At 42.5% G+C, this 14,389-nt stretch overlaps 3 protein-coding genes across 4 annotated transcripts in view; 1 reads left to right on the plus strand and 2 right to left on the minus strand.

The window, feature by feature from the left end:
• Window positions 1-718: 718 nt before the first annotated feature.
• Window positions 719-2,773, minus strand: LOC122087365 (probable E3 ubiquitin-protein ligase RHC1A). Its single transcript, XM_042656464.1, has 2 exons — window positions 2,619-2,773; window positions 719-2,094 (listed from the first exon to the last, which is right to left on the minus strand). The coding sequence occupies exon 2, from the start codon at window positions 2,002-2,004 to the stop codon at window positions 979-981; it is 1,026 nt and encodes a 341-aa protein (XP_042512398.1). The 5' UTR covers window positions 2,005-2,094; window positions 2,619-2,773; the 3' UTR covers window positions 719-978.
• Window positions 2,774-8,875: 6,102 nt separating this feature from the next.
• On the plus strand, window positions 8,876-10,381 carry LOC122085837 (GATA transcription factor 4-like). Of its 2 annotated transcripts, XM_042654433.1 has the most exons (3): window positions 8,876-9,363; window positions 9,483-9,684; window positions 9,766-10,381. In XM_042654433.1, the coding sequence occupies exons 1-3, from the start codon at window positions 9,130-9,132 to the stop codon at window positions 10,152-10,154; spliced, it is 825 nt and encodes a 274-aa protein (XP_042510367.1). In that variant the 5' UTR covers window positions 8,876-9,129; the 3' UTR covers window positions 10,155-10,381. The 2 variants fall into 2 exon arrangements, with proteins under 2 accessions (XP_042510367.1, XP_042510365.1); XM_042654431.1 differs by having other exon boundaries at window positions 8,878-9,363; window positions 9,483-10,381.
• Window positions 10,382-12,241: 1,860 nt separating this feature from the next.
• The window catches only part of LOC122086676 (RGS1-HXK1-interacting protein 1-like), a 16,689-nt gene continuing 14,541 nt past the window's right edge, over window positions 12,242-14,389 (minus strand). The window contains exons 9-10 of the mRNA XM_042655656.1: window positions 12,753-12,836; window positions 12,242-12,646 (exon numbers count right to left, since the gene is read on the minus strand). Of these exons, the coding sequence (XP_042511590.1) occupies window positions 12,641-12,646; window positions 12,753-12,836 (90 nt within the window). The 3' untranslated portion in view covers window positions 12,242-12,640. The remainder of the gene's footprint in view (window positions 12,647-12,752; window positions 12,837-14,389) is intronic.

Below are 14,389 nucleotides of genomic sequence, written 5' to 3' on the forward strand. Positions count from 1 at the left end.
CCACTCTTGGAGGCCTTACATGAAAGTGTTCCGATCAAAATAGAAAGACCACTATTCCAATACTGATTAAAATTGAACTGGACAGCTCTCTATTCCAAACAAGACACTAAAAGACCAAAAAAAAAAGTTATGTATGACCCATGAGTCTTTCTAGTAACTAAATAATAAAAGGACAAATACCCGTCAGCCCATATATACGCTATATGAAATATGAATGCTTGTCATCACCACCCAAAATAGGAAGCTAAGTTGATCCTCCTTTGCCACTTATGCCTGTTAGTTCTAAGCATTCAACAGCTTCTTCATAAAAAAATAATACTAGAGTCTACAGCTACGAACGACACAAATGACTACCATCTCCAAATTTCAATCCTGGGTTTCAAATCTAAAGGGTCAGAGGTAGCATATATATGGCAGGAAAGTTCCGTTAACAAGAAGCAGGAGCCAAATAGTGGAACACAATACCTTTCTCATACGATTCAGATTAACTGAAGGGAACCCATTCGATTTCCACTTGTTTGAATCTAATTGTCCATCCACTGCAACATAGTTGCATGCCATAAAAGTGCAAACAAGCAGCAATGAAGGCTTATATGTGGTCATAACAACATTCAAGTGCCATGTGAAATCAACACAGCAATAATAGAATAAACATCTGCAGCACATCTACCATCCAAGACAGCATTACAAGTGCCAGTACAAAACAATTTAACCCTTATTTTGTAAAAAAAGAAAAAATTTAAAATTAGAGGATTAAGGCACAAGCACTTATAATCCAAAACATTTACATAAAGAGAGCAGTAGAACCAATGACTATTGATCACCTTTAACATTGGCTAGCCATTCAGTAGATTCCAAGGCCTTAAACTACTTTCACTTCACCAAGCAAATTTACTCGTTTCAATTTGGATATGCTATGTAGATTATGACTGCACAACAACCAAAGTAAAGCACACGAAACTCTAAAATACAACGAGCCTAATAATCAAAAGGCCACCCAGAGTAACTCATCTGGTGATTATCTTCACGAACGGCTGCTGAACTGCTTCCACTTGATTCGGTACGGTGTGAGTTCAAGTTCGAGTTTGTGTTTGCGTTTGTGTTTGAGTTGGTGTTGGAGTTGGAGTTGGAGTTGGAGTTGGAGTTGGAGTTGGATGAGCGGAAAGGCCACAAGTAGGAGAATGGGTTACGCCTTCCCTGATTATCCCCACTACCCTCCCTTCCGCTGGAGATACCACTACTAGTGCTACTTCTGTTGCTAGCCCCAGAACCACTGGATCCTTGTGGTGGCAATTCATGGCGGCAGACAGGGCAGGAATTGTGCTGAACCAACCATGGGACAATGCAATCTGAGTGGTACATGTGATTACATGGCATCTGCCGTGCTTCAGAGCCCAACTCAAATCTTTCTTTACAAACAGGGCAGTGAGAATCAGTACGCAGATGCCTCTGTGTGATCTTTACTGTCGGCATGGCATCAATTGAAGACCGAGCTGCCGGTGGCGGTCCATTCCTATCATTCCGAGTGAGCTGTTCTATCAGTTCATCCAGTCCCGGGCCAAGAAAGTAATCACCAACATTAGCTCGCCTCAAACCAACTCCTGGACCCCCATTGAAAAGCACTTCAATGCCACCATTTTCAGACATCCTGACAGGAACTTGGCCACGGAATATCAGCCAAGGACCAGCACCATAACCAGCGCCAAACCCTGCCAGACCATTATCTGGACCAATGCCAGACCTTCCTCTAAGGTCAAAGTCGCGGTTTCTCCTACCCATTCGCTGCCTCATCAGAGCAGAGAAAGCCTCCATTATCCCAAATCTGTGGTCATGATCGTCATCAGAATCCAGTCCTCCAAGGAAATCAAAAGGCCCAACCCCATCCATCCCATCAAGCTCTTGCACAAAGCCACCTTCACAGTAAGGGCAAGTAGCATCTCGTCCTCGGACTCGCACAGGCCGCCCGCATCTGTGGCACCAATGTGTATTCCCATTGCTTGACATCTTTCCCCTCTCACTCCACTCGGATCTCTTAAACAAAACCCCAAATTAATGCTCCCAATTCCTTACTTTTCTTGCAAATCCGCTCAAAAGCTACCAATTCAATAAATAGAACAAAAAAAAGAAACAAAAATAATTAAACTTAAAACATATGAAACAGGTAAAGTAAACAATCTCACTAAGATTGAAATCTAGTGAAGAGCCTGAAACGATCTCATGAAATTGAAAGCTATCCGATTGGCAATAAATAAGAACAACGAATTAAATCACACAAATACAACAGAAAACGAATTGTCTACAGTGTATGAAAACAACATCGATTTTCTACAACCCGAAAAGGAGAACCAAATCAAATCCCCAACCGAAAGCTAACATAAACAAATCCAAGTAATCAGATCAAGGAAAAAAGCGGCTGTAATGGCATTCCCGACTCAAATCAAGCAATTGATGCACAGAAGGATGAAGTTCAAATGATCAAAACAAACATGCAAGAACCATAAATCTGTTTATAAAGGTCATAAAACTATAAAAATTGAAAAGGAATCGAAAAGGTTACATATTTACAGTGAACTCATTGAAACAAAACGGAATTACATAGAAAAAGCAGAGAGACGAACCTTGGAAGATGAAAATTCAGAGATCGAGATGCTTCCATGGCAAGATGCCGAGACCTACAGAGCGAGCAAGAGAGAATGGGATGACATCGAAACCCTCGAAACCAAGGGTTTGGATAAGAAAAAAGGATGAGGACACAAATGATATAAGGAATGTGTCGGTCTTTACCGAAGACAACTTTGTGTAGTGCGTAGTACGCATAGGAATTATTTTAGTCACTGCCCATATATGACGTTTCTGGAAACTGAAGAAGACCATAGACCAAAAGTCTTGCTATGACAGACGGAAAGAATGGTATACAAAACCTCATGTGGTAAGAGTGTAGGACCGGGCCGGAAGACGAACCGGAAAAGGCACCAATTATGGTTCGTTCTGCTTTTTCTTCAATTTTGAGGAAAAATTGGTTCAAATCGGAAGAAAATCATAAGGATAGGGTAGTATTGATTATAAAATGGGAGATCTATAGTAATTCATGAACCACATTTGGTCCACTTAATTGTATCATGTAGAGGTGGTCCATATGGTTCAACAAAAAAGGAAAAGGGTAGTGATCCATAAGAGGATATTGTCAAGAACTCAAACTCTCTGCTCTCCAAACCAACTCTGGTCAACTTTGGAGAAGGTCTTGGGTTTATAAATGGGAAGGTTTCCTTTCACTAATAGGTGTATTTTTTTTCGATTTGAGTGGACTGAATCGTGATGTGGTATCAAAGTTGGACCTAGCGATATTGAGGATATGGGTTGGGGGGTGGGGTACTCTAGTATGGTCTCAGGTAAGGGTGTAGGTGTAATATCCCGCTTCTTAAACCCGGTCTGATTTCGCGGTTGAACCGGTTTAACCATGCAGGAACCGAGCCAGAGGAAATTAGAGCAGGTTCCTTATGGGCTATGATGGCACGGGTGACCTTAAACACCGGCTGGCCCGACAAGTCCGAGCCAGTGCCAGAAGAGACGGGAGTGCCCAAACCATGTACGTGCACGTACCATAAGGCTATGTACGGATAAAACAGGTATTATATCTGTATTTTTAAAGATATATACGTATGCTACAATGTATGCCGGGATGGGGTTGAACCGAGGTCCGAGCCCGGTCAAAATCCCAAGTTTTGCCTCTCGGATGAGTATGTCAGGTGGGTACACCCACCCACCTGAGTGACCCATCCAGCACTATTCACTTAAGTAGGAATAGTATATAAAGCTTTATGACTTCTTTTCTTTCCATTTATTACCCTCGTACGTTTGGTGAGAAAAGTAAAGAGGAGAGAGAAAAAAGAAAGGGAAGAAGAAAGGAAGAAGAAGAAAGGAAGGATTTCAGCGGCGCCGAAGCTCGATCTTGCCATTCCGGTGCCGGAAGAGTAATCTTCAACTCGAGATCTACAATTGGAGGTAAGAAAAGCTGGGTTTTATGAACATTAACCATACCCACGCTTTAAACCCTTGATTCGAGTATGGGTTCTTAAGATCTTGTAAACACCCTTTGAAATGATGAATCTAAGGTTTAATAGATGATTTATGTGTTGATCTTGAAGGATTTGAAGAGATATTGACAAGGTAGAAGGAGCATTGTGAGTTGGAAGTGATTTGGAGGGTTTGAAGTCATTCTTGAGCAAAGAAGGTAAGATGGTTCCCCCTCACTTGAATCTAACTTAGATCTAAGTTAGAATCATCCTATAGGACTTTAAAGGTGTGAAGAATGGGTTGAGAAAAGCCCTATTTGGGTCCCCAAGGAATGGAGGAAGTTGAGAAGAAACTGGGGTTTTCCGCCAAAATCGGCGGGTACAACCGGCGGGTCCCTACCCACCTGAGACACCCACCTGAGAGGACCAGGGGGGTTCTGGCCAAACCGGCGGGTAGGACCGGCGGGTCCATACCCGTCGGTCCAAAACCGGCGGGTAGGACCGGTGGGTAGACAACCCACCTGTCTGACCCACCTGAGTGGCCAGAATGTGATCCGTAGGTCCGATCGAGCCCAAATCGGACGTGTGACCTTCTTTCGACGTTCTAAACACGATTTTGACGTCGGATTTCATTAATTTTGATTCTAAAATGGTGAAGTATTAACCCCTCTCAATTTTGTTAGGTTCACCAAAGCCTACCCGTTTCGCTCCGGATCTCACCCGTACCGAGCGGGACTCCTTGTGCGCTACAAGTAAGTGGAGAGAGGACGTGTGGCCTTGTTTCAAGGCATTTGTTTGGCATTCATATAACCATATCTAATCTAGTCATGTCATCATGAATGTGCTATATAGATTAGTCATTCCACTCATTGATGTGCATATATGTTATGTTTACTTTTCAAATGCAAATTGAATGAGATGCTATATGTGGAATGTGGACATCATGTTGCATAATGCATTGATAGACTAGATGCCGTGGTCGGCTTGGAAACGAATGCATTGGTGGCCCGTGGTATGGGACACGGTGGCACTATGCAGTCGTACCGCATATAGGAGCATGCGGTATTAGGATTCTCACCATCCCGTGCTACGACCCTTCCCAACAGGGGTTCAGGTGTTGGGTTGCCATTTGGGGGGAAGCAGGGGTCGCGGTTGTCGGACACTGTGGCGGTTAGGCATTACGCCCGGTGAGTCGTGTAGGACAGCCGGCAACCCCGGTGGTATTTCAAGAGGGCCAATCGTACTGCTTTTAAATTGCTGGAGTCAGCACTGTCATTTAATTTATTTACATTCTGTTGAGAGCCGGTGGACGGCATTGTCTTTATTTTTTCGAGTACTCACGGTGGGCCTTCTCCAACAGCCCTATGGGCGTATCGCGGGAGGGAGTTCGCGGCTCGTACCCGGAGTATACGCGCACTGTGGTTGTAGTAGCACTAAAAACCAAAGACTTAGTAATGTTGATTAGGTGTATGTGAATTTAAAATGACTTGCATGGCATGTAGTGCATATGATGTGTTGTGATGTGTGGACTGTTGTGTGTGGTCCACCTCTCTACTTACTGAGCTAGTGAGCTCATTCCACGTGTGCACCCTTTTTCTTTAGATGATTTTACAGGTCATTCATCTGAGGAGCTTGGGGTGGGTCCCGCAGTCGAGTTTCCTGAAGAGGACTGGTGGACCCCTGATGAGTTTGAGCACGGCGTAGACTGCGCGTGTGAGAGCTGTGCTGCAGGACAGCAGTTCTGAGGCCGAGCTGAGCTCCAGCCCTGAGATCGAGCCGAGCTGTGTACTCTGATGATTTTGATAAATTCATGTATATATACTTGATATTTGAACTTCATTCTTTTTGTGTATATATCATGCCTTCGGGCCCAAATGTATATAATTATGGTATTATCATTTGGGTATCAAGTATATGGGAATTATTTACAGGTAAAACTTAGTCTTCCGCTGATCTGATGAATTGATGTTAGTGTATGTATGCTGTGGTGGAATACAGTATCTGATGATCCTGGCAGGTTTGGGTTAACCGGTGTTAACTCGGTCACCGCTCCGGTTCAGGGTGAACGGGGTGTGACATTGCTAGTGGCAGATTCGATCGATCACCAGTTAGGTATGTAATCAGCTGCTCTAAGTTATCAGATTCTACGATGATGATTCAAACTATCTGAAATCGCCCTGAAGAAGACGTTCCCAAACCGCAATCGCAACATGGACAATGTCATGATTAATTGATTATCATACTAACAAGACACGTGGAGATATAGGAACCTATCAATCAGAGTGCATGAGATGGAGGATGGCTCTTGTGGCATCCCAATCAGGAGAGCGGATCAAGGCTTCGTACGAGAACCATTTCATACAAGGTTGATCTGCACAGATGAAATCCATCCAACAATCAACTCTACAGTGAATTCTATCTATGTGAATCGATTCATATGAGAACGATTCTCATACGAGATCCTGATCCACACTCCCCAACCAATGTGTGTGGAAGTGCCATTCCCGACTCCCTCTCCCTTACCCTCCCATGCCTCTCAGGCTTTCTCTCCTTATCTATATGCTCAGTTACTCACTTGACGTGAGCCATGTGCTCTACCTCTCCTTCCTTCCGTCCTCTCGTGGGGGACCGACCCACCCACCCCGCCCCACCCCCCACAACGGATGCCCTAGAGGCATAGGATTATAAAGTGATTATATATGGACTACCATAGTTGCCGACACTATAGATATACAGGGATAGGGATAACAACTATAAGCTGACTTGTCACATGCCTTGCATTTTCTCATCCCATCCCTCCTTAATTTTCCCATTATAGAGAGAGAGAGAGAGAGAGAGAGAGAGAGAGAGAGAGTAATGGCCCCTTCCAAAGTAACCTAATATAATATGGTTCTTCCTCGGTCAAAGGTCCTTTTTAGCTTAAAGAAATTAAGCTGAGCACTAATTAAAGTCCAATGGTTTTATAATTAAAAACAGTTGCGTTGCCCTCTTTGTTTATTGCTTCAAGTGGATTCCAATTATTGTTAATGTACTTTTTTCTTTAATTGCTAACCCTTTTTATTATTTTTTTAAATAAGTGCTATTAGGTTAAGGTTATCTATTTCTTTCTCTATACTTAAATTATGATTAGGTTAATTAAAAAGATTAATAATAATGAGAAAGTTGTTTGATGAGCACATGACCATGCACGTGCAGGACCTGCAAGGCATCGTTGTTTGCTTTGGGATCACAGGTACTTCCTTCCTTCCTCACTCCCTCTCTTCCAGAAAGTGAGAAAGTCCCCACCTGAGGGGCTGAGAGGGGGCAGGGCCACAGAGAAGGTCACGTGATTCGAGGTCTCTTCGCTTAATTTCCCATTACTCTCACCCTCTCCAAGCCAAATTCTTAATTAATTTTTGGGGAACAGAATGCTACTTGATTATGTTTTAAAAAGATGGTCTCGCTCTCTGGTTGGATGCATGTGCATGTATTTTTATTTAACCAGATGTTAGTGCACTGGCCATGCGATAATGTAATGTTTTTACTACCTTAATTATAATTATTTAGAGTTTATGGAAAAAAAAAATCTTTAACGTATCAAAGCAGTTACGATAGCATATTTGTGTCTACCCATCTCCTTTTAACATGAAATGACTTTAATGCCTTCATATGGAGGATACCATTTTATGACAATGCGGACAATGGTATCATTCACATGAAATCTATATGGGTAAGATAAGAAAGAAAAAATAATAAAAACAAATCCATGTGAAAGAGGAATAGTGTCTTGGTGTTATGGTATACTTTTTCTAAATAAGATTTGCTGGGATGGTGAAAAAAGGACATTGGAGAACGGTGTAGGAGGGATGCATTATCGACTTCATATAAGGGTTAGATCAGCTACCCTTGGAGGGGGGCCTCCTTGGGGGAGTTGATTAGAACACTTGATATGATAAGAGAAATATTAATGATCTTAAGTGGATGTATTATCACTCCCCATGCCAATCCAATGGTATTGATGGCACGGTGAGGGAATTCTTACTTCACCATGGAGAATACTTTTCTTTTTTTTCCGCATCATACGGAATATTTTAATCCTACTCTATAACACTTGTACGTGTGCCGACGTACGACCAGACGAACGGGAGCGAGATCCAGCTGTCCTACAATTTGAGGTCAACGTCATCTGTACACGTCGGATCCCCCGGGCCCAAAATGGCAAAATCTTTTTTTTTTTTATCGTCGACATAATGCCCATCGTACGGATGGTACGTTTTTGCAACACCGAAATGAACCCCTCAACTCCCAAGACGCCGACGCTACTAGAGGGACCCATCCCTCGCCCTTTTGGGCTTTTTCCCCATTTCCCACTGTCAGTCCCACGTGGAAAAGTCAGATTCCTAATTACCAATATTCAAATAATAAATAATACGTGCCGTCTTAATCCTCATTTGAACCCCTCGTGCTTGAAAGCGCGGTGCCAGCTGGTTCCAGAACCAATCCCTCTCTTGGCACTCCCTATTTAGTCCATTTTCTCTCTCTCTCTCTCTCTCTCTCTCTCTCTCTCTCTTTTTCTTTCTCCCTCTATCCGTTTCACGGGTACAGACTCAAACACCGACATGTGTCTTCTCTGCCACTGCTGCTTTCGTCAATATGACTAAATTACCCTTTACTCCATCATGGTCCATGGATAGAGGCAGGAGCCAATGAGAAGCCTGAGACTGAGGCCACCTTCTTACCCGCCCAAAACTTAAATAAAATAATAAGAAAAAAGAGAGGGAAAAAAATGTATTCCCATATTTCTCGTGAACTTCGCCTCTCCTCTTACAGTTATTTTATTTATTTTTTACCTTAAAAAAATTGGTATAAAGAGTAAATGAAAAGAACTAAAAATGGGAAAACTCACTCTCACAGTCACTGCATGGGCTCGTCCCCTGCGCGTTCCGTTGCCCCTTTCAAAATCAATGTTTGTGACTCTGTGTTATGAATACAACCTCACAACTCTTTCTCTCTCTCTCTCTTTCTTGCTTTCTCCATCTAAGCCAACGGCTGAGGGAGAAGTACTGAAGGAACCCTACTGACCCATATTTGAAGCTTTTTTGTTTTGCTTTTTGGGTTGACACCGCCGGAGCTGGAGATGGATATGTACGGACTACCTGCCCCTGATTTCTTCCACATCGAAGACCTCCTCGACTTCCCCAACGATGATCTCTTTTCCTCTTCCACTCCTCTCCCTAACTCCGACATCAACCACCACAACTACAACCACTTCCCTCGTCCTGAAAATCCCGCCGGCAACCGCCCATCCTCCAACTCAGTTAATTGTGACGACTCCAACTCCAACAACTTCACCGACGATCTCTGCGTTCCCGTATGTATTATTGATACCAACATCACCATCCACTATCACTCCAGAGTCCAGACCCAAATTAGTCTTTATCGATTAACGACTTTGCTTCCTCTGTTTTATTTTTGTGATTGTCGTTGCAGAGCGATGACATCTCCGAGCTAGAATGGCTCTCCAAGTTCGTGGACGACTCCTTCATCGACTTTCCGGTTAATGAAGTCGCGGAAACTACTAACTTTCAACCGGAAGCATCAGTTCCCGGCAGGGCCAGGAGCAAGCGCTCTAGGGCGGCTTCAACACACCGTACTTGGACCTCTTCGCCGGAATACGACAATCTAGTTACTGGTAAGTATAAGCTGATAAGCAGTATTACTAGTAGTAGCAGCACTGCACGGAAGAGAGAGAACTCATCGTCGGTTTCGCCAGTGATGGTGGGAGAGCATTTGTCTCCGTCTCCTTCTCCTTCTCCTTCTCCGTCGCCATCGTCCTCGTCATCTACGTCATGCGAGGTGCGCAAGTGCACGCACTGCGCATCCGAGAAGACGCCGCAGTGGCGCACGGGACCACTGGGACCTAAGACGCTATGCAACGCGTGCGGCGTACGGTACAAGTCTGGTCGACTGGTCCCGGAGTACCGCCCAGCTGCAAGCCCGACGTTTGTGCTGACTCAGCACTCGAATTCCCACCGGAAGGTAATGGAGCTGCGGAGGCAGAAAGAGGTTCTCCGGCACCAAGAAACCGGCAGCCACCACCAACAGCAGCAGCAGCAGCAGCAGTTACTTTTTCACCACCACCATGACTTCACAGTTTGCTGATCATCGACGTTAGCTTGGGTGTCAGACTCTCTCTCTATCCCTATTCTATCAGCTTTTGGTACGGCCCTACACGAGGAAGTTCGATCACATCACGTCAAATCGGAATACTTTTGTCTAGGGTTTTTTCTAACTTGTGTTAAAAACACTTTTACACTTCGACTCTTTGCTTCGTCTTTTTCTTTGATTATATCCTTAATTCATGAAATTTTCTGCTTTTCTTTTTTGTACTTTTTCTCTGTTAAGATTCTACTTAGTTAGTAGTCTCAGTGAAGAGTTCCCTTCTTTTCCTTTACCAGAGAAAATCCCAAAAAAAAAAAAACATATTTCTGTTTTGAGAGGTCTAGGGGTGATGTTTGCGTGACGAGGGTGGTGTTCCACGTGATCTGTTGCAGATAAGGGTGTGAGCCGAATATTCTCAAACAGAAAAAGAGAGAGAGAGAGATGGGAAAACTGAGAGGGGAAGAGAGGAGAGGATGGTGGGGAAGATGATGACAGTATCTGCTCCAAAACCAATGGCTAGTGATCGTGTGGGTCCCACACTGTTGGGTATCAAGTGAACTATACGTCTATACTTTGCACCCCACATTGAGACCCACTCTTGCAGAATCTTTTATCTCATGGGCTGCAAGTAATAAGTATCTGTTTCCAAAGATTTGTCCTTTTATTATTTTTTTTTTTTTCAAAAGTTAAAATACCGATATGCAGGCATGCAGCAATCAGCATAATCACATGGTTGATGATCATGCAAGTGCAGTGGTAGAGTAATAATTCTGATCCTATATTATCATTAGCCACTGGTTTTGGTTCTACTCTAGAATTCCAAAAGTCTTTTCAGTGTTGGTACATTTAACTGTCTTATTATACATATGACACAGACAGTCGGTGTACGTAGTAAGATGGAATAATTGTGGAGGTTGGGATTGGGATTTGGGACTACATTTCAACCTCAATCCAGGGATAGTAAGAGCACCCCGCGCTACAGAGGAGTCCGATCCAACCAGAGTTTGAGCTATCAGTATTAGATATGGACGATATGGATCGATATTGGCATAAACTGATACTGTATCAGTGGGGAACTGTCAAAGAAACCGAATACAAATCCAAATCCAAACCAATCCATATCAGTATCGTATCGATTTCTTGGGGAATGGTCTGCACTTAAACCATGAATCCAGCTCAAATCGCCTTTGCTGCAGCCTGGGCAATGTTCAGATCCACACAAGCTCTGCATGCACCAAGCAAGGCTCTCTAAACTCTTAACACAAATATGACCCAATTAAGTCCCAAACCCCATTTCATCTACCATTCTTTGTGCCTTGTTAAACTCCAATTGCGCACAGACAGTTAATGCTATGCGGAAAAGGTGAATAAATCTGGACATAAATCCGGACATAAATCCGTCCTGTCCAGCTCCAAAACTGAACTCAGTGCCTTGTGGAACAGCTCGTTATTGACATAATCCAGAAAAGCAAAGTGTTCCAAGAAACCATATCTTGCCAGAAGAACTTCCACAAACAATTGGTGTGCATCTTAAAATTCCCTAAAATGATACCCATTTTGAATAATAGTCAGTCAGCAATGTGGCGGCAAAGACATTGGTGCTGATGAAGCTGCCAAACATAAACAGTATATTTATAACCCAAACTTTTTAAAGCATGGATCAGGCAGACCCATAGTATAGCGGTTGGGTTTTATTACCCCCAAGCTATGAATTTGAGAACCCTCAGGCAAGGGATCTCACTCACTTCCAGAGCCACATTTGGCAACAAAGCAATCTCTTTCTTTCAGTTGTATCTCTTTATGCTCCCTCAATAGAGATCTTTGAATTGGACAACTCTCATTAAAGTAACCTTCACTACTTCACTCTGATCCAGAGTTCTACCATAAAATTATTCATGATTTTTCTGGTTTTATAACTCAGATCAAGGTCATTACCAGAAGAGGTGACAGTGGTACACATAATTCAGGCTAAGGTCACATGAGGGCAACAAGGACCTTGTTCTAAGCTCTTTTCATTTTTATTTTTCGGGTGCTGGTGCAAAGAAGATGATCCATTAAAACAACAGCAAAAGAAGGCCAGTTCGGTGTCATACAGTTGAAACTCATTTCACATTTATAGAGCAACAAAAAACTTTCTACAATTGTCAATAAACAACTCCTTGCCCCCTGAAAACTGCTTATCTGTTAACATCAATGTTGTGATAAAAATGTTCCCTTTAAATTAGAGCTAGCAATGGTTGATGGGAAGTCCAAAACTGCATATATAGGTTAAGAATACAATCAAGTCAACCAACCTGAGCATTAATCAGTGCCTCTGCAGATCAAATCTGCAAAACTGGGAGTACGACCCAATTTTTTTAAGGAGATATCAGATTTACAAAAGGCGCTACGATTACAAACTGTCTTTACTCTGCAAATCCCAGGCAAAACATTACAAACTCTTGCTTTTTGTGTGCTGAGATGAGATCTCCATCTCCTTTTACATCTTATACCTGCGTAATTGTAACGGTAAAAACTGGGTATCAAAAAAAATAAAATTGTAACATAAAATTCCAACACATGAACAATAGCAAGCAAGAGAGTAATCAGTAATCAGACCGAAATTCCATAGTTACTGATTTTGGAAACTTCTTTTGTCAAGACGTTTCTTTCTCGCTTTGCCTCAGAAGCAAGCTTAGAAACCTGCAAACAAGAAAACTTGACATAGTCAATCTCATCTCCATGAGTGGACTATATAAACCCTGGACTAATAAAATCTCCAAACAGCTACAGTATAAATCATCATCTTGAATTCTTGATTGTTACCATGTGTCAAATGGAAGCAATGACTACCCAGTAAAGCTATGTTTCACCAGATCCCATAAAGGGTTAAAATAAGCAATAAAAGTCATCTTTTTTATTCTCTATACCAGTTTCCAAAATTGGCACCATAATCAATTGAGGAATTACATTGACCTCCCCTGAAGTATACCTCAATATTAAGACCATCCCCCATTCTTTCAGAAATTACAACCGTACCCTCGAAATTAACGGTGTTAAATCTGAAATACAAAAATGCTATCTCTACCTTTGCACTAAAACACAATACTTGTATGGCAAACTCCATGCCTAAACCTTATCTGGGTATGAACACCAGTAACAAGCCAAAGATCACTCAAAAACTAAACCAGAAAAGGCAGTAAAAGAAAAGAAACATGTAATGGCTTTTGGAGGCGGGTTAGTGATTGAGCAAATGGATTGGGAAAAGGAAGAGAATCTGAAGAATAAGAAAGAGAAAACCTTCTCAGATGAGATACGCCATCGAAAACCCAACCCATAAAGCACAAAACCCTTACTATGAGGCCATCTTGGTCTAGGGCTTCGATATGCAGGGCACTCTGCAGAAGACCTGCAGCTATTTTCAGAGCTACATGTTTGACTATTTGAGTCATTGCTCTCCCCATTTGGATCGGAGCCCTTTGCTTCTTCTTCATCGAACTGATCAAAATACAGAAACATCAAAACAATAACAGAACTGAAAATCCTCAAGAGATGATCCCAAAATGGCTACAACCAAACTCATTACCCAACCATACACCCAATCTGAAAACCCTACACCAGAAAATAAAGTGCACAAGGAATTTATAAGGCCACAACCTCGCCTCATTACCCAACCACAAAACCAATCTGAAACCCTAAAACAGGAAAATTAGTCACAGAAGGGATTTATAAGGCCACAACCTCACCTCATTACCCAACCACAAACCCAATATGAAAACCCTAAAACAGGAAATTAGCCAGAGTGATAACGATGGTCAACGGGGTGAAGCCTTTCTTCATTAGTTGTCGCAGGAGTGTTGGATCGCAGCAAAGGTAAGGTTGCAGGTCCAATGTTCTCTGGCTGGGTAGGATTATTCGGTTGGGGAAGAAGAAAAGGGTGCTTAAGGTCTAAAGGGTATGATAGGTACTTCACTACGTTACAAGGGTATTTTGTCTCTAAAAAAATTGGGTCAGCTGATGTAAGGACTGTTACTACTTAACAGTCCTTGACTAATGGAGTTAGTCCAGATGTAAATAATTTTTGGAAGTAGGGGAGGGTAGCATAATTTCTGAAAGAAGGGGGGGATGCTCTCAATATTGAGGTATTGTTCGGGGGAAGTCAATGCAATTTCCCCTAATCAATATACCACTCTAATCACAAGCCTTATAGAACTTTATTTTTCTTCTCTTTGTTCCTTTTTTTTTTTTTTTTTTTT

The sequence above is a fragment of the Macadamia integrifolia genome, chromosome 8, assembly GCF_013358625.1.
Source record: "Macadamia integrifolia cultivar HAES 741 chromosome 8, SCU_Mint_v3, whole genome shotgun sequence".
NCBI lineage: Eukaryota > Viridiplantae > Streptophyta > Magnoliopsida > Proteales > Proteaceae > Macadamia > Macadamia integrifolia.

Excerpts from the sequence above, each read along its gene's own strand:
- LOC122087365 (XM_042656464.1), bottom strand. The coding sequence starts at position 2,004 with ATGTCAAGCAATGGGAATACACATTGGTGCCACAGATGCGGGCGGCCT.
- LOC122085837 (XM_042654431.1), top strand. The coding sequence starts at position 9,130 with ATGGATATGTACGGACTACCTGCCCCTGATTTCTTCCACATCGAAGAC. Across the intron at positions 9,364-9,482 it reads CCGACGATCTCTGCGTTCCC|AGCGATGACATCTCCGAGCT; the intron begins GTATGTATTATT and ends TTGTCGTTGCAG.